Source organism: Ambystoma mexicanum, chromosome 12 (assembly GCF_040938575.1).
Source record: "Ambystoma mexicanum isolate Mex_15411 chromosome 12, UKY_AmexF1_1, whole genome shotgun sequence".
Taxonomy (NCBI): Eukaryota; Metazoa; Chordata; class Amphibia; order Caudata; family Ambystomatidae; genus Ambystoma; species Ambystoma mexicanum.
Window position 1 is genome coordinate 474,137,216 of NC_090936.1, and position 21,282 is coordinate 474,158,497.

General features: G+C 44.6%; 1 protein-coding gene across 1 annotated transcript in view; it reads right to left on the reverse strand.

Annotated features, from left to right (window-relative positions):
* The window catches only part of LOC138513680 (V-type proton ATPase 116 kDa subunit a 4-like), a 4,716,919-nt gene that overhangs the window by 3,743,164 nt on the left and 952,473 nt on the right, over window positions 1-21,282 (reverse strand). Inside the window, exon 6 of the mRNA XM_069628745.1 lies at window positions 6,097-6,155. Coding sequence (XP_069484846.1) covers window positions 6,097-6,155 — 59 coding nt within the window. The remainder of the gene's footprint in view (window positions 1-6,096; window positions 6,156-21,282) is intronic.

The following is a 21,282-nucleotide window of genomic DNA, read 5'->3' on the forward strand; positions in this document are numbered from 1 at the left end:
TTACTTGAAGGCATGGTGACTGTGTGGTTCACCGAGGGGTGCGTTGGACTGGCGGAAGCGTTGGAGGAAGCGGATTGCGCACGTGAGCTGGGTCGGTTCCAGGGCTCCGGTCTCTGGGTGCACTTTGGAGTTTGGGTGGGGGCGGGGCGCCTCTCACCCTGCCTTAATGCCTTGAGATTTCCTCTGGTCGTCTTGGGCCCTCCCCGCTTCCGCGGAGGCAAGCTCGCATGTGGGGGGGGGGGAACCCCGGCGATGGCTCAGGTCCTCACGAGGGGGGCTAAGATTGTGTTGGGGCCTGTTTCCCCAGATGCGTCACGGCTGAAATGTTCCGGGGGACCCCTGTACTCCAGGGGGGAAGGCCATGCCTGCTTTTACGGGGTGAGGTGCGCTGGTCCGTGCCCGGAGGGCACCGGAGGGGGGGGGCAAACAGTCCACTGAGTCTCCGGTATCAGTGCCCCCCCTGCGCTCCTCACCTTCTTCGGGCCATCGAGGGCCGACACGTCCATTGTGGGCTCGGACCCCTTCACTGGGGGCTCCTTTTCGGGTAGGCCTCTGTGCGCGGGGAATGGGTCGGGAGGCTCCCGGAGTCCTGATTTGCTGCTGGTGGTCCGCACCAGAGCGGTTCTTGGTGGTGGGGGGCTCCCACCAGGATGCCCCACTCGTCCCTGGCCCCGCGCGATGTCCACACACCACTGGGGCAGAGCTCGAGGGCCCGCTTGGCATCCGTGCACGGTGGGGGGCGTGCTCCGGCGTCATCCTCTCGGTGTTATGGGCACGGGCCGCGGCGACGACCGGCCGCTCCGGGCTCCGCGACGGGTCTGGCCGAGGCCTGGGGCACCGCAAGATGTGACGCCCCCAGTGGCTATGCTGCACGGCGTCCGAAAAGGTGTTCTCTGTTGCTCGATGAGTGGGGCCTCAGATCGGGGCCAGGCTGTGTCCACTTTCGGAGGAGCGCTCGATTCGTTGGGCCGCTGCCGCGGGGGCCCACGTTCCCGTCGGGGTTACTCCAAACTCCCGGCCGGGGATTGGCTCAGAGTGCTAGGCCCTGCAGTGGTGGAGCAGAGCTGGTCTCACACGTCCAGCATGCTCCGCGCCCACTGGCGGGCTCCCCTTTAGCATTTTTAGACGTCGAAGCGATTGGCTCTTCGGGAGCATTTTGCTTATGCATATCGACTGTTCGGTCCACCACGATTGACTCTCGGTTTTCTAGTGGTTGTGGCATTTTGGGACAGGTAGGACCCTGTTCCAAGACCCCTGAACTTTCGTTTATTCCATTTGTTGAATTTGTCAGATATTCTTTGACTTGCATCTTAGAGCTTTCACTTTGATCGCTCATAGTTCCTTTGTCACTGGTTTTCTTTGATTCCTTACATTCTCCTTTTGTTGCTTCTCCTGTGTGTTTAGTTTGTTTCAAAATTGCCACAGCTTCTCTTGCGACCCCTGTTTCTTCTGCATTGTTCTTTAATTGCTCTTTAATCATTTTATTAGCATCAGCATTTTTTTGTTTTTCATTTTTACCTTCTTGCTCCCAAAACAACATGTCCATCTCCATCTTTGTAAATCTGGCAATCATTAAAGCCAGCACGGTGTTTTGGTCCCTGTACGTTTCATGAAATCGTTCATACAATTTCGTTAGTGGGGCCAACTGAGATCCCAATAGCAGACATAATAAATGGCCTCAGATCATTTGAGATCCTTTCCGCCATTTGTTGCATGGTTCTCTCATCGCTTTCACTCTTGGCTTTTATTCTTCTGGCCGCAGTTATTTTTTGGTTTATGCCTTGTCTCAACCTTCGCACCTTGGGGAATTCTCTCTGGATAAATGAGGATTCAGGCGAGGTTTCATCTGGGGATTCGTCTGAAGATGGTCTAACTGATCTCCTTTCGAGAGATCTTGAGGGGGCTTGCACTCCTCTTTGGGTTCTCCCATTTGTGATTAATAGGGCATCTCTTTTCTGTGAGCAGGCTACTGATGCATTTGGACTATGCTCCATTCTCTTTCTTTTCTGAGGCTGTTCTCGCTCAGAGAAGGTATTATTTTCAGTATAATTTTCTGTTCTCTGCTCATTAGAACCGGGTTTGCCTCTTTTGTCCTTTTTCTGTTTCTCACTTTCATGTTCACCCATTGTAGTGCTACCAATATCACTCACAATTTCTGCTCCTTGTTTTTTTTTTTAACTTCTTGTCGCATTTATTGTCATGAGATCTTTTAGCAGTTGATCCGCAACAGCTAATGAATCTCTACGACTTCCAACGTCTTTTACTTCATCAGCATAAGTTGGTATTACTGCCTGAAATTCTCTTGAGGTATCCAATATAACCGACTGTTCCTTTTCTGTATTGAACACTTCGTCTCTTAACTGACAAACAGTTGTTTGATCCGTCTGTCTTCTTAGCCAGATCCACAGCCTGTCCTTTGCAGACCTCTTTGTTGTTCATTTCTAATGGCCTAGATGCAGTATAATCTGCATGCTCTAGAGAAGTGGTTTTGTCATGTTCCAAGGATCTGCTTTTCGTATGTGAGTTTTGAGCCTCAGGTCTGCACTCTCTATCATCTGAGCCACTCGCACTCCCCTCGGCTCCACCTACACTTGGGCCCATCGCGCAGGGCTCACAGTGATGTTCCAGCAGGGGGGCGTCCCATGTTGACGAACAAGGCGGGCTCTCACTGCAAGAGAAGAACCTCGCGGAAGGGGGACCGACAAACGCGGTAAGCGACAGTTTTAAGTTCCCGTCTATGTTATTATGAATAGCTCTAGGCTCCAGCACAACCTCAGTCTCCCCGCCGCTATCCCGCCGCGCCCCTTTAGAACCCCCCGCTCCCTGCGAGCAATGTGTGGCATATCCAATATTTTTGTCCGTGTCCGCGCTCAGAGATCCCCTGTGGCATCTTGAATTAGCCAGACAGAGCGGGTGTGCGAGCGGGAGCGGGGAGGAGGGTCCACCGACTCGGGCTGGACATTGTCTGTGCGCCCCCCCTCCTTCCTCACGCTCATTATTTCCCCCTCTAAACAAGGGCTGTGCTCGAACTTGGGGTTGGAGTTATGCAGCATCCTTGTTGTTTTTGTGGTAGTAATTGTGTAGGGCAATCGATTGTCCTTGTAGTTACCCCACTTACTTGACTTATCACATTGGAGTCCGAGTAGGTCTTGTCTCTCTCCAACATCACTGTAGCGTCAGTCACTGATTTAAAAGGCCGCATCTGTGCTCTTGTGCCGGCAGCCATTGACGGGTCTCAATGTGGTAGCTTGACAGAGACAGACAGGTCGCTCCATTAGATTCCGGGCGATTAGGCTTTCTGATTTCTGCAGCCGGCCAGCCACGGCCCACCATGAACACCAGGAACACTCCCTCACACTCCGCGACGCTCCGCGTCTGGAGGGGGATTATGTAGAACACAATTCAAAATGGAACCCTTAGATGGAGGATGACAATATATTCATTTGTTTTTTTTATAAATACTAACAAATGATTCAATACCTTCATTTCAAAACAACGTTTAATATTTTTTTTATGTAAATTAACACCCAACGGTGTAGAACAGTCTCCTTGTCCGAACGGGACCTCTCCCGTGACTCGTGCCGACCACTCTTGCGAGCGGTGTCTCTCGACCTCTCACGACCGACCCCACTCGGGGGCGCGGACGGCAAAGTACCCTGCGACTCAAGAATCGCCAGCATTTTCTTCCCGAAGGAAGCCCATTCCTCCGGCGTCGCACGGCTGGTGGGGTAAGTGACGTGCCGGGCAGAGTGCTCCGAAGAGGACCTGGAAGACGACCGGTGTCGGCGCTTCCGAGAATGCCTCGAAGAGGCTGAGGAGTGGCGAGACCGACTCCTAGAAGGAGACCCACGAGACTTCCGACGATGACGCGGAGAGTCACCCCTCGAATCATCCGTCGAAAGCCCCGCAGACTTCGACTTCCTGGGCTTGGACACCCGACCTACCGACAACTTCTTCTTACGTTCGCGTAAGGCTTTGGACGTGAGCGACTGGCAGTCGATACAGTCATCGGTGTCGTGGGCCTCCCCGAGGCACCAGAGGCAGGCGTCATGCGAGTCCGTCACCGACATCTTGGACCCACACTCCCCGCACTTCTTGAAACCCGGACACGGGGTCAAAGACGAAGAAGACATCTTCACACGAAGGATTTTCACAAAACAAACAGGTTCGAAGAACCGAGAAGAACAGAACTCTAAAGAGTCGAGGCGTGAACCGAGAATCACGAAGCAACACGTTCGCGGAAAAAACGGAACTGAGGCTACGGGCGCCGTGTGTCCTACTTATCATATCGGATGACGTCGGACGAGGTCCTCGACGACGGCGTATCGACGTCATCGACGCAGGACGCAGACGCCGAAAAAAGTTTCCGAAGCAGCACAGCTGTGGTGATTACATGTCATAGATATGGAATACGTCGGAGGACCCAATCCCCTCGAAAACATTTTTTAAAACATAAAACACAGTTTACATTTGTTTAAGATCCACAAAAACATTCAACCCTACATACCATTCATTTCACTTTATCATACCAACATTCACACAACTATTCTGTAACCTCACAAATTAGATCACACTCCAATAGTCTAGTATATCATTGTTCAGTTTAGATCCTCTTAATACAATCTTCACATATAAATAACTGCCTGTCTCTCAATCAGGCAGTATGTCGACACGTGTTTCAGGTTGTATTTTCTAGACTTTAGTCAGTCCACTATGTACACCAACCATCTTCAGGACAAACAGGAACAATAGCGTCCCTTGAGATCTAGTAGGGTGGATCAAATTACTTAGAAGGCCACAGGTGAAGACTCCCTCACGGTGTCTCACAAAACAATCTTCAAAAAGGGCCTTCTTTTTTTGTATGCACACTTTCCTTAGCACAAAAGACCAACTCTGTTTTGTTTTCAAACCCAAAACGGGTAAAGAAAAAACTGAAAGAGCATGATTGGATACTGACACTGGAATCTGCCGCTGGTTATCGCTCCGTAGCTCATCTTGTGATGGAGACTCAGAAATGTAATGCTCTACCTATTCATCTAACAAAGTTTGCAAAAAGAATGTAGAAAGACCAATTTCTCAGAGCACGACTAAACCTTCTTCCCACAAATGAAGTCCTGGCAACACAATCTAAATCGCAGCAGAATAAATGTCATTTTTTTTAAAGAGAACTCAACTGTGGAAACACTGAAACATCTTCTGCTACTCTGTCCAGTGTTAAATGACAAGAGAAGGAAGCAACTCGGTCAGCTGTTGTCCAAGTATACCGTACGTGACTCAGAAGATTGGTGAACTATTTTGATGAATGGTGGAAAGACTTCACACACGATAGCAGTTATCACATTTTTTAATAAACTTTTCCAGAATACCTATTCGAGATTTTAAACATAATACTGAATGAATGGAAGGGATTCTTTCTTTTGCTAAACAATTGTAATCAATTAAAGCAAAGAAAAAAACAAAGAAAAACAAAAATCAAGTGTTTACGTAACTGGCCGTGTTTATGATCAATTCCATGGGAGGAGATTGATGACAGATGTCCTCTCACCTGGTAAGACATCTGCAAAGAGAGCAGATGGAAAGCACATTGAAAAAAGAACCATAGCTGGCAAGGGTTGTCCGGGTCTAGGAATCAAAGCCAATAATGAATTTTGGTGTACGAAGAGCATAGTGCATGAAGACTACACCAGCGCATTGAAGCAGAGAAAATGGTTGGCGGTTGGAGCTGGGATGTGTGGGTGGGAGGCGTATACGCAGGAGTAACCCACTCCTTTGTTCCAACACTTTTTTTTTCTCAATGTGTCCTGTACAGTACAACTCTCCTGTCTATTCCCATTCGCTGGGCCGACATCACAAATGTATGGAAGAAAGGTGCAAGATATTGGAGTAACTAGTGAAAAAAGCAAAGGTTGCTGTCCTCACATTCCAATGGATCAAGATCCTGAGATAAAACTGCACAGGAGTGTAAGGAATATAAGTGAATGCAATAAAAATATATATACAATATTTGAAAGCCTCTTTTTCTACAGAATAAATATCTCACGTCTGGATGTTATAGCAAGGTTTTGGTATTAATTGTTAAGAAAAGAAAACACTCACCTTAGAGAATGATAAGCAGCCCCGAGGGGACCCATTTCAAAATCTGTACTATCATTGTCCTGATGAAGAGAAAGGAAATATATTGGAAACATTTAAGCACAAATGTGAGTGTTTATTAGTTCTTCACAGCACAAAATAAACTATCTGGATGCTATTAGGTAAGCAGATACCTTTTTCACAGTATATGATTTTGAAACATATGTTACTATCAATCAAGATTACAATGTGGGTAAAGGAGAAATGGGGTACAAGCGGGTGCACATATCATGCATCTGCCCTTTGGCTATGTGGACACAAATGTAATACCTATGCCTACAAGATTCAAATAATAATGAGTTTCCTTGCATTCAGTCCCGATTCCCTAGATCCAAAAGCATACACAAACCACATTATCTAGGGCTGGAATAAATTAAGTTTTTTCAAATTAATTATTTAATTTTTCATTCATAACCATATTTCATGACCAATTGGTGCCAAATTCATTGCAGGGTGAACACAACACAGCTTGTACAGTATATTCAGGACTCCGACCTGACTGTCACCTCACATCAGCTCAGTGGTAAAAAGCCATTTCCTCCAGATCCATACCCTTTGCTGTATTTTCTCTGTCCACGCATAGTTAATGCAATTATCACAATCATACTATCATGCCTAGTCTATGCCAACACACTATACTTAGGAGCCCCGCATCACATCTGAGAAAACTCCAACGAGTGCAAATACTGCTACGAGTCCTAGAGAACACATCTCTGCTGCCCTCCAAGTTCTCTGTTGGCTTCCGGTCGTTTGGCGCGCTACCTTCACATACAAGTGTATTACTCATCGAGCCTTAAGTCCCCGCGGAAGCGTAATACCTTTTCAGCTGAGGACCTGTGGTCTGGGTACTAGTTCTTTGGAAACAACAATTATAACAAAACCACAATTGTAATTCCCATTCACAAACTGAAAGCAGTGATGTAGTGTACTTTGAAAGTGACCCTCTCTTCTCACGTGTGCTTTTGTGTTGTGGCGCTCTCTATCCTGTATTCTACAGGGGCGCATTGGGTAGGTGACTTATTCTGAGGGGGTAATGGTGTCGAAAGCCTTTTATCTGTATAGCGTCCAAATCATCTTTTAAAGTATCAAGGGAAAGTCTCTTGGTAAGAATAATTATTTATAGTTCATCAAATTAGAAATGGTCCCTACGTGGTTCCCTAACAAGGGCTTAAGCTATGGTAAGGCTGCAGATATAATTGTTTTTAAGGGAATATTAAATTACGTCAGTTTGTCAAAAAGAAACGGAGTAATAGCTGCCGTTCAGAAACAAGCGCAGTAAAAATAAGCGAAGAAAAGCCTTGCTGAGACTTCAGGTAAGCACGTATGAAACTTCTTTCTTTTCTTTTAACAAGTTCATTCATTCAATACGTTTTTTTTGCAGGTCTTCCGAGAAACTGTGGAAGAAAATACCTTCGGACGATGCAGGGAACTGCTGTGGAAACTTACGGAAGAGCATGCTGCGACTGCGGACAAAAGGCTGCTGAGAGAAGAAATACTGCGGCTGCGACAGAGCTTATGACGGGATGCAGAGACTTCGAATATTACTGCGGAAAATTCCTGGAAACCTTCAGTTCGGTAAGTCTTTACAGTATTTCTACTATTCTTTTGATTTTGCTATGGAACTAATATCTTTTGATTCGTTTTCAACTGTTGACAGCTTCTGTCAGGAGATCGCTGGAAGTGTTACCCCGCTGTCAGCGGAGAAGAAGCGAAGCGAGAGCTTCGGCGGAGGCATGGCTTAACTAGCTACCTCTGCTACAGGTGTAGAATGCACTGAGTTACCTTAAGGGATTAGCAGTGGCCATGTTGAAGATAGGGAAGACAATGTAAGTGTAATGAGCCTATAGTACAATGCTAAGAGTGAGGCAAATGCCTCTTGCGCCAGGTTTGAAGCCACTCTTGACCCACTGATAGAAATTATATTTCCTTCCTCAAGTATTTCTGAATGGCATCTTTATTTCTGTGCTGGGATCATGACAGTCCCCCACCCTGCCCCAAGACCCCTCCCAAGGATGAACCCTCCGGTCCTGGCTTAGTAGGGTGATTTTGATGAAACTTTTGGAGTAATCTGGGGGTATGAATGTTGAAGCTAAGTTCCCAAGTCCTATCCTGTGGGCCAAAATCTTTCAAATCTATCAGGTAGAACAATTTCTTTACAACCATCTTAGAGTCTAAAATTTCATTTACTATGAATTCTAGTTCACCTTTGACAATTTGGGGTTTTGGTGTGGCTATAATCTGGTCCCTGGATTCAATGGTTTGATCAGAGACATGAAAAACTGGGTGAATTTGCATGTGAGGGGGTAACTTCAGTCTTACTGCTGCAGGATTAACAATAGTCCCTAATGGAAATGGGCCTATTTTCTTGGTTGGAATTTACATGGGCCTTTGAGTGCCATGTTCTTGGAAGACAACCAAACCTCGTCTCCCACCGTATACTCTGGTAACCCTTGTCGAAGTCTATCTGCAAATTTCTTTTGATCCTCCTTTGCTGAAGCTAAATGTCATAGAACTTCTTTCTGTGCTCTGGTAATGTTGTCATGGAGACTCTGTACTGCTGGCATCTCTAAAGACTCAGTGGGATGAAAGTGGAGGTCCGAGGATGTAAACCGTTCAGAGTGTAGAAAGGAGTATAGCCCGTGGAAGTGTGTTCCGAGTTATTATAAGCATACTCTGCGATCCAAAGGACATCTACCCAAGAACAATCTATCTGATGAAGGAGACATCGAAGATATTGTTCAAGGGTCTGATTGGTTCTTTCTGTTTGACCGTCAGTCTGTGGGTGGTGGCTGGTAGATAGGCGCACTTCAATCTTGGCCAATTCACATTTTCTCCAGAATTGGAATACAAATTGGCTTCCCCATCTGAGATCACAAGTAGATGGAAATCCATGAAGACGCACAATTTGTTCCAGGAAGACCTTTGCTAAAAATGCGGAAGTTGGGAGTCCCTTTAGGGCTATGAAATGTGCCATCTTGGAAAATAAGTCCACCACAACTAAAATAGTGTTATATCCTTGACAAGGAGGTGGTTCCGTAATAAAATCCATAGCAATGGTATGCCATGGCGCTGGTGGGATGGGCAATGGTTGCAGTAGTCCTGCTGGTTTCTGTTTTGAACATTTGTTGCGAACACAAATTCCACAAGTTTGAATGTAATCTTTGATGTCTTTGCATCATGTTGGCCTCAAGAAGTGTCTCTTGATCTTGGCCGAGGTCTTAGCAATCCCAGGGTGACCCTCCAAGGGTGCTTCATGGTAATCTGCCATCACTTTCTTTTTTAACTCAAGATGGGGTAGGTAAAGTCGACCCTGGAAATAAGGTAGACCTCCTTGAAGACTAAACTTAGGTCCTTTGATTCCCAAGCCTCTAATTCAGATGTGGTTAACGCTTTAACTGCCATGGGTATTTCCCCACAGTGCCAAGGCGTTTATTGGTGATTTCGGTATGTGGTCATTCGAAGCCTCGTAACTTTGTTACATGAGATATCTTGGCCAAATTCGGCTCCTTTTTTCCCCCACATGTAGGCGGTCGTAACGCCACCCAGGAATCCTAGGTTGCTGTAGGGGGTGAGAGAAAATAAGCAAAAAGGGGGAAAACTTTGGGTTTTTTCAAAAAATACCAATAAAATGATGTACAAAGAAGCCTGTGGTTTTTTCCATGTAAGAGCTAGGAACAAATGGTTTGCTGTGCTGAATTCCCCAATTTCCTGGCTTTCAAGAACAGGGTGAGTGGAAACGAAATTTGCTGCGGTTATCAACTGTTTTGTGAGAGGTAGGCGATTTTGGCCATTTTTGCCAGTTGGACATGCATGGACAGAATGGAAGAAAAGGGTAGGAAAGCCGAATTGGAGGACAGAAAGGCATATATTTCTGAAAAGTAGACAAAATTCAAAGTTTAGGAAGGGGTGATGTGTTGGACATGGTTGGCTTGGTACGGCAATGGCTTCTATGAATTTTGAGAAAAGCAATGCTCCGCTACATTTCCCCGACTCTTGCAGTTAGGAAAGCACACATTTTTTGTAGTGTTTTACAAAACAAGCACCACCACAAGCCTAACACTGAGCCATGGTACACAGGAGTTTTATGCTCACGGCCTGAACAGACACACTTAGCATGTGAAAATCAGGAAAACCAATGTGGCGAGGAACAGCAAGCATACATTTTTTGAAAGAGCACAGGCAGACCTTTTCAAGGGTAGGTGACTTGTGCAGGTTACAAAAGTGTATGGTGCCTAAAGCAGCGACTAAATGTATGTCACACAACCCTTTCATTTCCCAAATGTGACCAAGGGCACCAGCAAATGGGTCAAAACATTATGAAAACCACACAAACACAACAAATGTTATACCTTCTTGCGTTTCCACAGGTGTTCTGATGAAAACAGTACCTCACATGTGTGTGCGCACCTACCTGGGCGCCAAGGGGAAAGCCTAAAACACAGGTAACCCCAAGTCTGTTTCGACACCTGAATTTGACACTTTCTCCAGACAAGCACAACATACAGATATGGGCCTCGGGTGTCCAGGCCACCAAGGAAAATAGGGAACCCCATGTATTTCCGAAAAGAGGACACCCATGGGAATCCGCAGAGGTATGATTTGCGCAAATCGGCCCAGAATTTATTACCCAGACACCCCTGTAAACTCCGAAATGTGGGGAAAAAAAATGCATTTTCTGCACATTTCACTCAGCGCACCCATCGAAACACACCGCCAACACCACATGGCCTACCGTCCCGCGTTCCCAGAGGTGTCCTGATTAAAACATTACCTCACATGTTTGGGTGCACCTACCTGGGCGCCAAGGGGAAAGCCTAAAACACAGGTAACCCCAAGTCTGTTTCGACACCTGAATTTGACACTTTCTCCAGACAAGCACAACATACAGATCTGGGCTTCGGGTGTCCAAGCCACCAAGGAAAACAGGGAACCCCATGAAATTTACGAAAAGAGGACACCCGTGGGTATCCGCAAAGGTATGATTTGCGGAAATCGGCCCAGAATGTATTACCCAGAAGCCCCGGCAAAGTCTGAAATGTGCACAAAAAAGCCCAAATTTTTCAATTTGTTGGAGGTTCTGGGTAAAACATTCTGGTCCGCTTCGCCCCCCCTTGTCTGCACCACTCTGTGCCGATCTGTGACCAGCAATGCTTCTAAAATGGTGTCTTTGGAAAGGGGAGAATCTCCCCTTTCCAAAGACACCATTTTCTCAAAAATCCATGGTGGTCTAGTGGGCCCCAGGGCCCCAAACCCCTCCCACCTCCCTTTGACATTTTTTTTGTTTTCACTCCTGGGGGCAGATGATCTCTGCCCCCAGGGGTCTCGACAGCCATGGCGCCATGCTTTAGGGGCTTGGGGAGAGGGGGACGCTTACCTAGTAAGCAGCCCTCCTCCCCCTGCTCCCAAAACAGATCCCTGGTGGTCTAGTGCGCATTGCTGCCCGCCGATCGAGCTCTGTGCCCGATCCGCGGGCAGCAATGCTGTCACACGATATCGTTGGAAAGGGGAGGACCTCCCCTTTCCAACGATACCTGCCTCGATCTCCAGCTTGAAATACAGCCAGAGATCGAGGCAGAGTAAGGTGAACACTCACCTTCTGTTTTCACCGCGGCAGCCGAAAATGGCTGCCGCGGTGAATTTACTTTCAATTTCATGTCGGCGTGCAAAGCAGGGATCGCACAAAACAGAGTGCCTGAAAGGACGAGCTAACTCGTCCTTGGCAACAGGGAGGTAATCCCAAGGACGAGATAGCTCGTTCTTGGCACTAATGAGGTTAAGTGAAGTAGAATTTGTGCTTTTAAGCCTTCTTCGGGGGATCCATTGACTCCCAGCATCTTTTCTTCTGGGATTATGTTTACAGGTTCTGTGGTGCTTTGAATCTTCTTTTTCTCCAATCCTTGACAAGGCATCTGCTTTGCCATTACGTACCCCTGGGCGGTATGCGATAACAAAATCGTATTCTACAAAAAATAACGCCCAACTGAGTTGTCGTGATGATTGAGCCTTGGCATTGCGCAATTATTGCAGGTTTCGATGATCTGTTAAGACAGTAATTGTATGTCGGTCCCCTAACAAGTGGTGTCTCCATTCTTTGAACGCGTACTGTATTGCCAGTAATTCCTTGTCTGTGATGCTATAGCTCAATTCAGCTGTTGAGAACTTCTTGGACTAGAAGGCCACTGGATGCATCTGTCCAGTTTCGGGGTCTTTCTGGGATAGTACTGCTCCCATTGCAGCACTGGACGAGTCGGTTTCCACTACAAATGGTAACTCTGGTTGAGGGTGTTTCAACACCGGAGCTGTGGTGAATTGTTACTTCAATATCTGGAAGGCCTCTTCAGCTTCCGTGGTCCAGGAGAAGGTCTTATGTTTTTAGCAATTAAGTTATTGGGTGGACCAATTGTGAAAATCCTGCAATAAAACGTCTATAAAAATTTGCAAATCCTAAAAAACTCTGGACTCCTTTCAATGAGGTAGGAGAAGCCCAATTGAGAACTGCTTCGACTTTTCTGTTATCCATTTGAAATTCCTTTGGGGGACAATATGAATCCCAGGAAATCCACTGAGGTCGTATGAAAGGAACATTTTTCCAATTTTACAAAGAGCTTGTGTTTTTTTATTTTCTGGAGGACTTCTCTTACATGGGTTATGTGCTCTTGGACCGACCTGGAGTATATAAAAATGTCGTCCAAGTACACTACGGTGCAGACGTTGAGTAATTCACAAAAAACATTGTTCATAACATTTTGAATGGCTGCTGGGGCGTTACATAAGCCAAAGGGCATGACTTGATATTTGTATAATCCGTATTTTGTGCAGAAGGCAGTCTTCGCTTTCATCTCCTTCTTTGATTCTCACTAAGTGGTAGGCGCCTCTAAAGTCTAATTTAGTAAAAATATTGGCATCCTTAACTTGATCCATCAGTACTGGAATAAGTGGAAGATGATACCGGTTCTTGACGGTGATCTGGTTTAAGGCACGGTAGTTTATGCAGGTACGAAGGTCTCCTTCTTTCTTGGGCACAAAAAATATAGGAGATGCCATGGGGGACTTAGATGGCCGAATGAACCCATTGGCCAGATAACTGTCTAGATAGGTTTTCAAATATTTTCTTGTTCAGTTAGGGCATAGATTCTGCTGCACAGGGGTTTTGAACCTGGAATCAAATCAATTTGGCAATCATATGGTCAATCAGGTGGCAGCATGTTAGCCTGTTCCTCTTGGAATACCTCTCAAAAGTCTTCATATTCCAGAGGAAGGGTCCCCACCATCCCTAAAGCGGGTGTGTTGCAAGGAATCTCTGGTAACCCTTTCTTCCGGGTTCTGCCTTGAACATAGCGGGAAGTCCTGCATTCCTCTGTGAAAACAATGGTCTTGGCTCGCTAATCAATCCGTGGGTTGTGTTTTTCTAACCATGGAATTCCAAGAATCACCTTAAACTGTGGAGCACAAATCGGGTAAAAGATAGCTTTTCCCCAGGTCCTTCCTGGCAGAGCAAGTTACAAACTTCAGTACACTTTGTCACTGCTCCGGATATTAATTGTGTTCCATCTACCGCAGTGACATTGTCTACCACAGCTTTTGGATGTATACCCATCTTGCCTGCTAGTTCGTAATACATGTAGTTTCCAATCGCACCACTGTCCACATATGCTTCCAGAGCATATACCTTGGATGGTTGAAGGTCACTACGTATGATGACCGGAACAACGAAATGAGAGATATGAATTTCCTTCTTTTGGCTCAATAAGTCGACCTGTATACTTGTCGGGTGTTCTTTTCCTGCGGTTCGTCTTCTGTGACGTTTCTATCCCCCTTCTCTACGGCTCTCACTGGCTTGCATGGTGGTTTCACTGGACAGTTTCGCAATTGATGACCCGCTGAGCCACAATAGAGACATAAATTCTGCTGTCTTCTTCTGTCTCGTCCTTCTTTAGAGATGGGACCTCCAACTCCCCCTAACTGCATGGGGTTCTGGGTGACATTCAGTCGTTAAACGATTTCCAGAGTCTCGAGAACAAACAACATGATTTTACCTCTGATCTTGCCCGATCAGAGCATCGGTTCTGTAATCAGTGATCCAACTGGATGGTTAGATCTATGAATTCGGCAACACCTGTAGGAGGATTCACGACTTGCGCCAAAATATCCTTAAGTTCTCCTCTCAGGCCTCGATGAAAAAGTGTGGCTCTCTTCTCCTCAGGCAATTAGTTTCAGCTACTAATGTATTGAAAGAGGCTATATAAGCCAACAATTCCTGGTTTCCTTGGCGTAAAGAAAGCAACTCGTTGTCTAAGGCCTGACCTTGAGCAGGATGAGCGAAACGTTTTTCTAATTCCTGCCGAAAACCAGGATAGTTCCTCAGTAATGGATCATCTCTGTTCACTAAGGGTATGGACCAATCTGCAGCATGTCCTCCCAAATAAGACAACACAAATGCCACTTTGGCCTGTTTGGAAGGAAAGACCCCAGGTCTACATAGAAAATGTAAATTACATTGGTTAATAAATACTGCAAAACGCTGTGGATCTCCTGTAAATCTCTCTGGGGCTGCTAGGGGAATATTTCTGGGTAAGACTACTTGTAGTGGAGGACTGGGAGCGGGAATTTGACCCTGTGAACCCCCACCAGGGAGTGGTGCCTGCCCTGCTTGGGACTGTAGCAACTGGCGACCCAATTCCTCAGTGTGCTTCCTATTAACTATCAACTCTCTCCTAAGAGTTGGTTTCAGACCTAGCTGCATGAACCTCTGCTCTGAGCTCTCCCAGAAGTTGGAATAAATGAACTACTCCTGAGTCCTCCATTACGCTCAGGTGGAGTTTATTACGGCTTCGCGTTCTGTAACACTTAAGTCCCCGCAGGAGCACAATGACCTTTCAGCTGAGGACCTGTGGTCTGGGCACTAGTTCTGTGGAAACAACAATTATAACAAAACCACTATTGTAATTCCCATTCACAAACTGATAACTGTGCTCCAGTGTACTTTGAAAATGACCCTCCCTTCTCACCTGTGCTTTTGTGTTGTGGAGCTCACATCCTGTATTCTACAGGGGCGCGTTGGGTAGGTGACTTATTCTGAGGGGGGTAACGGTGTCGAAAGCCTTTTATCTGCATAGCGTCCAAAACTTCTTTTAAAGTATCAAGGGAAAGTAGAGATCTCCGTTGCTAAAATTTCCTTTTATCCTTTGCAGGTTCGTGGTTCCCTAACAAGGGCTTAGTCTGTGGTAAGGCTGCAGCTATACTCATTTTTAAGGGAATATTAAATTACGTCAGTTCGTCAAAAAGAGACTGAGTAATAACTGCCTTCAGAAACAAGCTTAGTAAAAATAAGCAAATAAAAGCTTTGCTGAGACTTCAGGCAAGCATGCATGAAACTTCTTTCTTTTAACAAGTTTATTCAATCGTTAAATACCTTTTTTTTGCAGGTCTTCGGAGAAACTGTGGAAGAAAATACCTTCGGACGATGCGGGGGAACTGCTGTGGAAACTTTCGGAAGAGTACGTTGCGACAGCGGACACAAGGCTGCTGAGAGAAGAAATGCTGTGGCTGCGACGGAGCTTCTGACAGGAGATGCAGGGACTTAGAATATTACTGCGGACTGCGGAAAATTCCTGGAAACCTTTGGTTCGGCAAGTCTTTACATTATTTCTACTATTCTGTTGATTTTGCTATGGAACTAATAGCTTTGATTTGTTTTCTTCTGTTGACAGGTTCTGTCAGGAGATCGCTGGAAGCGTTACCCACTGTCAGAGAAGACGTGAAGCGAGAGCTTCGGCAGAGGCGGGGCTTAAGTAGCTCCCTCTGCTACAGGTGTAGAATGCACTGTGAGTTACCTTAAGGGATTAGCGGCAGCCATGTTGAAGATAGGGAAGATAATTTAAGTGTAATGAGCCTATGGTACAATGCTAAGAGTGAAGCAAAGTTAACCCACTGATAGAAATGATGTTCCCTGCCTCAAGTATTTCTGAACGGGATCTGTATTTCTGTGCTGGGATCATAACACCTATAATAGAGGACCTGAAAACCTGCAACAAAAGTTGACTCACTACAGAACAAACAGAGGCCTCAATTCTGGCTCAGCACCTCTACTTGTAATTCCAGTGAGCAGATCCAATCGTATTGGGGGCACCTTCTTCTCAGTACAAGAACCAAAAATTTGGAACTCTATCCCTGTAAACATCCACCGTGTAGAGGACCATGCCGCTTTCAGGAAAGCACTGACACATGTCTCTTCTTTTCCCCTCCCCCTTGCATACCTACTTGCCCCAGCACAACTCACCCATTTCATTGCTTCAATCCACCCACCAAAATCAAGCAACCCCTCCCACAACCTACATAGCCCATCCATAAGCGTTCTTATTTTATCAGTTCAGATCTGGCCACTGTGACAAGAGCCAGCAAATGTCATTGAATGGTATCATGATTGCAAAACAGATGTTCCCATCAGGAATTATTAACAATTTATTCTAAATATAGTTTATTGAACCATGAGTTGGGCTGTAGCCTCATCTCTCACAATGGTACCACAGCTACTGCAAGAAATCACAAATAGATTTTACATAAGGATCACCTAAGCGAAGCAGTAAATGCAACGAAAAAAAGTGATTAATGAAAAAATACAATGTTTTCATTTCATCATTGTTTTTAGTTTAGAACAGAAACATTAGAAATAATCACATAACACAAATATTTCAAATGTACAAAACAACAAAAGCAGGGAACATAGTAAAAAGGAAGAACAAACAACATAACATAAATAAGATTAACAGTAACAACTAACTGATCAAAACTCCAGGTTCCCTAATGGGGGTATTCCTGCAGATGCTAGTCTAAAGCTAGTTTGTACGTACAGTGGTGTGCCCCCAGTCAAAACATAAGCGCCACTGAGGAATTGTGGCAGTTGAACATGAAGGGGGCACATCACACACGTTTCAGCGATCTTTTTAATCTTTGCCCTCATCAGGACCGGAACAGATGATCGACCCTTTGAACATAAAAATTAGATATTCAAAACCAATTGCTTCAGCAAGCCCAAACTACAATCAAAGTTTGTGAAGTGTACTTAAAATGCGCAAGTAGACCTGTGTTACAATAATCAATACTCAATTTCCTATTCAGAATCCATAACACCATTAAAGAATATAAATAGATGAGACCATTAGATGTGTGTGAGGTGATTTAATCTAAGCACAGCCGACACGTGTTTCGACCACTGGGTCGTCTTCAAGGCTGTTATTAATACAGTAATAACAATTCAAACACCATTAACACAGAACTAGACCATATTTTTTGTGTGTAAGATCATTTGCAGATGTTGGTGTGAAAATGAATTGTCAAACATCAAGACACGTGATACAACAAATATAGTGCATTAGAAAGAAACATAATATGCAAAAAATAAACAAAATTAAATATTGTCAAAAAGGGTGTACATACCCCGATTTAGGCACGGACAATCATGGAGGGCGAAAGCAGGAGTAAGGGAGTAAGACGTGAAATTCTTTTAGCACATGGAAAAAGCTCAGCTATACAACATACTTGATTTCTCACTTTGTTAGAAAGGATTAGTTCCAGCTATTAGTGTTGTAACGACAATTGGTTCCAGTGTGGGTGAGAATATATACTTTTGGTGCACAGACACCATTGCTGTAAAGCATTATTGAGACCCATTACCTCACAACTGAGTACCTCGTGTGATTATTGATAGTCATGCAGAGTGAAAGCTACAGGTAACTCACCAGTCTGGTAAATGTGGGCAAGATCCCTGCAGAATAAATGTGAGAGAGCACTAAGTATACATGGTCAGTAATGAAAGTTACCAATTGGTGAATCAGAGAGGTAGGTGCAGAGGAAATAGGGTGTATAGTTCTTACCCTAGTATATTAAAGTTTCTTGAATGAGATTGGTGAATACTGCGCTGCAAAGTTGATTCCTCAGTCTGTAAGCACTGTGGTATGTCATAAAAGTTCTTGGCTTGAATGCCTACAAAATAGGTCAGTGTCACTGAATAGACTGCCTAGTAGCAAAAAGAAAAATGCACGAGCAAAAAACAGGAGAACAAAATGGTGGAGTGTTAAGACACTGATACAATAGAAATGCCCTTGCTCTCACCTTATTGGACGTTGTTGGTGGGGCACAGTGGCCAGGCTGTATCATCGGTTCTTCATTAATTTAATGATATCAATACCTGAAAAGTTGATATGGCATGTTCTAATTAGCTTGCAGAAAAATTGGAGGGGTATCTTTAGTAGACTAACTAATAAGGGTGACTGATAACCTTAAAAAATATAGGGAGATTCTTACGTTAGAATTCAAATGAACGGGATAAATCCCAAGCGGGTGCCTGCAACGAGAGTTTGTACTCGCTAGGGCAATCCGTGTTTACATTACGCACCCGCGTCTGACGTCACGCGTATGCGAATTGACGATACGCGACGTCATGCACATGCGCAACGGGGGGAAAAATGGGCGCTGCATTTGGAATAAGTTAACAACCATGTACGGGTATAGGGCAATCAATCAGACCTATGTTACAATGGAGCCAGAAAAATGAATTGACATGGAAGATCAAATCTATCAATATGTTGGTAATGCCTCTTTTCGTTCATGGCGTCAAGACGGTGCATCTATCTTGCTTCTTTGAAGGACAATGTTCGTGCTGCATTTGGTGCATTTTTGGCTGTGTCCAGAATCCACCAGGATATGTCATCCACCATAAGCCTGTGCTCGATGTAGTGGGGAACCAAGGGGGCTGTGGTGTTCTTACATCTTATCAGTGACCTGTGTTTGTGATCCGGATGTGCACTGGTCTCTAGTTTGACCCACATATTTAAGGCAACAGGGACATTGTATGCAATAGATGGCATAGGAGGTCTTACAATTTGTATGGTTCCTTAGATTCCATGACCTCCCATTAATCTCAAATCATTTCAATGTTTTACTGTATGTACGAACTGAACAATTGCCACTAGGGTAATGTCCAACCAGTGGTCTTAGGTCCCAGCTGCTACTCCTAGCCGTATTCTCCCCAGTTTTGGAATTGACCAATTGGTCGCTTATGTTATTTTGACGTTTAAATGCAAAAATAGGCTGCGGTTCATTCGAGATATTAAGTTGTACCAGTGGGCATAATTTCTTTATACTTTTTATGTTGAACGCATGTGTGCCATATGTTAGAACACATACCAATTTAACCTGGTCCTTCCTCTCTTTCAGTTGGAGCAGGGATTCTCTCGGTGTAAACCTAGCATGTCTTAATGAATGTGATATCAATTTGTTCGGGTATCCTCTCACCCATAATCTCTTTGAGAGGTCATAGGCATGCAACTGATAATCCGAAGTCAAGGTGTGTCAACCTTTGGTTTTTAATGATATTCTCCCACATGTCTATGAGACTGTTTTTACTTTAGGTACCAAAATGATTGTAGTGTGGCTTGCTCTAGCCATTGGTTTTCAATATCTAATTTTCATGATCACAGGGTCAATCATCTGTTCTGATCCTGACGAAGGCTAAGATTCAAACAGATTGTCGAAACGTGTGATGTGCCCCCTTCATGTTCCACTGCCACAATTCCTCAGTGGTGCTTCTGCTTTAGCCTTGTACATAGCATTTTTGTTTTGACTGGAGGCCTGTCACTGTACGTACAGACTAGATTTAGACTAGCCTCTACAGGGATACCCCGATTAGGGAACCTGGGATTTTGATCAGTTAGTTGTTACTGCTAATAGCATCCTTTATGTTGGTATGTTGTTTTTTCTTCCTTTTTCCTATGTTTTCTGCTTTTGTTGTTTTGAACATTTGAAATATTTGTGTTAAGTGATTATTTCTCATTTTTCCGATTTTCTGTTGTACTAAAGTAAAAACAATGATGGAATAAAAACATTGTATTTTTTTCGTTGCATTTATTGCTTCACTTAGGTTATCCTTATGTACGATCCATTTGTGATTTCTTACAATAGCTGTGGTACCATTGTGAGAGATGAGGCTACGGCCCAACTCATGGTTCAACAAATTATATTAAGAATCAATTGTTACTAATTCCTCATGGGAACATCTGTTTTTGCAATCATAATTGTATTTACTCCAGTTCCCATTGGAGAAGGAGTCAACCCTTAAGTATATGCATTGAATGGAATCAGCCTTTCCGTAACAGAAGCTATTACAGGCCCATATCACCCCGGAGCCCACCTGCTACTTGAAGTTCAATGAATCTAGGCCAGGGGTCTCCAACTTTTACGTTAGCTGGAGCTACTTTCAGTAGAGGGCCAATAGTGGAGAGCTACGATATCGGGGGTGGGGATGTTCATCAACATCGAAACTTTTACCCATTTTTTTAGCGGTTTACTTTCCCTTCATAAATAGAGGGAATAACATATGCCTTCACGATAATGTTAATAAGTTCAATAACCTCTTTATTGCATTATTTTGTATTAATTGCTGTCTCATAAAAATTCTATTATAATGTAGGAAAACGATTGGGACACTCAATGTGAAGGCCGACACTGTTAGGGAGATTTCTCATTCAATGGCCAATTTCCCTTACCTATAGAGTCCCCCAGCAGCTTTTCTGGATTTGAAGGGTTGTTTCATTTTACCTGCTAAGAGTGAGACTCCTTTTCCCACTCTTAGGCATTTTTGCTATGTGTGTTCTAGGCTATTTTTGTTTTTAATCCCTATGGGATTTTCACTCCCCCATAGGGACCATCTTTATTCACATGTGTTACACAGCACCCTCAGTGCAGTGACACAGGGGTGTCGTAGCGACCCCCAAACATAGACTCCATACCCTGGGACTGACTACTGTCTCCCAGGGCATGTAAAGTCCCCATTGACTTTACTAGTCAATTTTTATGAACTTAATCAGTACAACCCATCTTACTATGGAGGTGCTGGGAGGGGTTAATAGTTTTTCCCCTATGTTCATTTTCGAGGGGGTACCTTAAAGTCCCCCTCTCTAAAGTTTCTGGCTGGTGGCAGTGGTTACTACCATAAATATTCGACCGCAAATATTTCTCTATGGGATTTTCCCATTGTTCGAGGCTACCACTTTTTCAGACAGCCTCTAACATACCATCGGTGCATTTTAATATTAACTTTGCTCCGGTAAGTTTTATTTGCCAGAACTTTAATATAGCTTCTTTCTCGTGTCT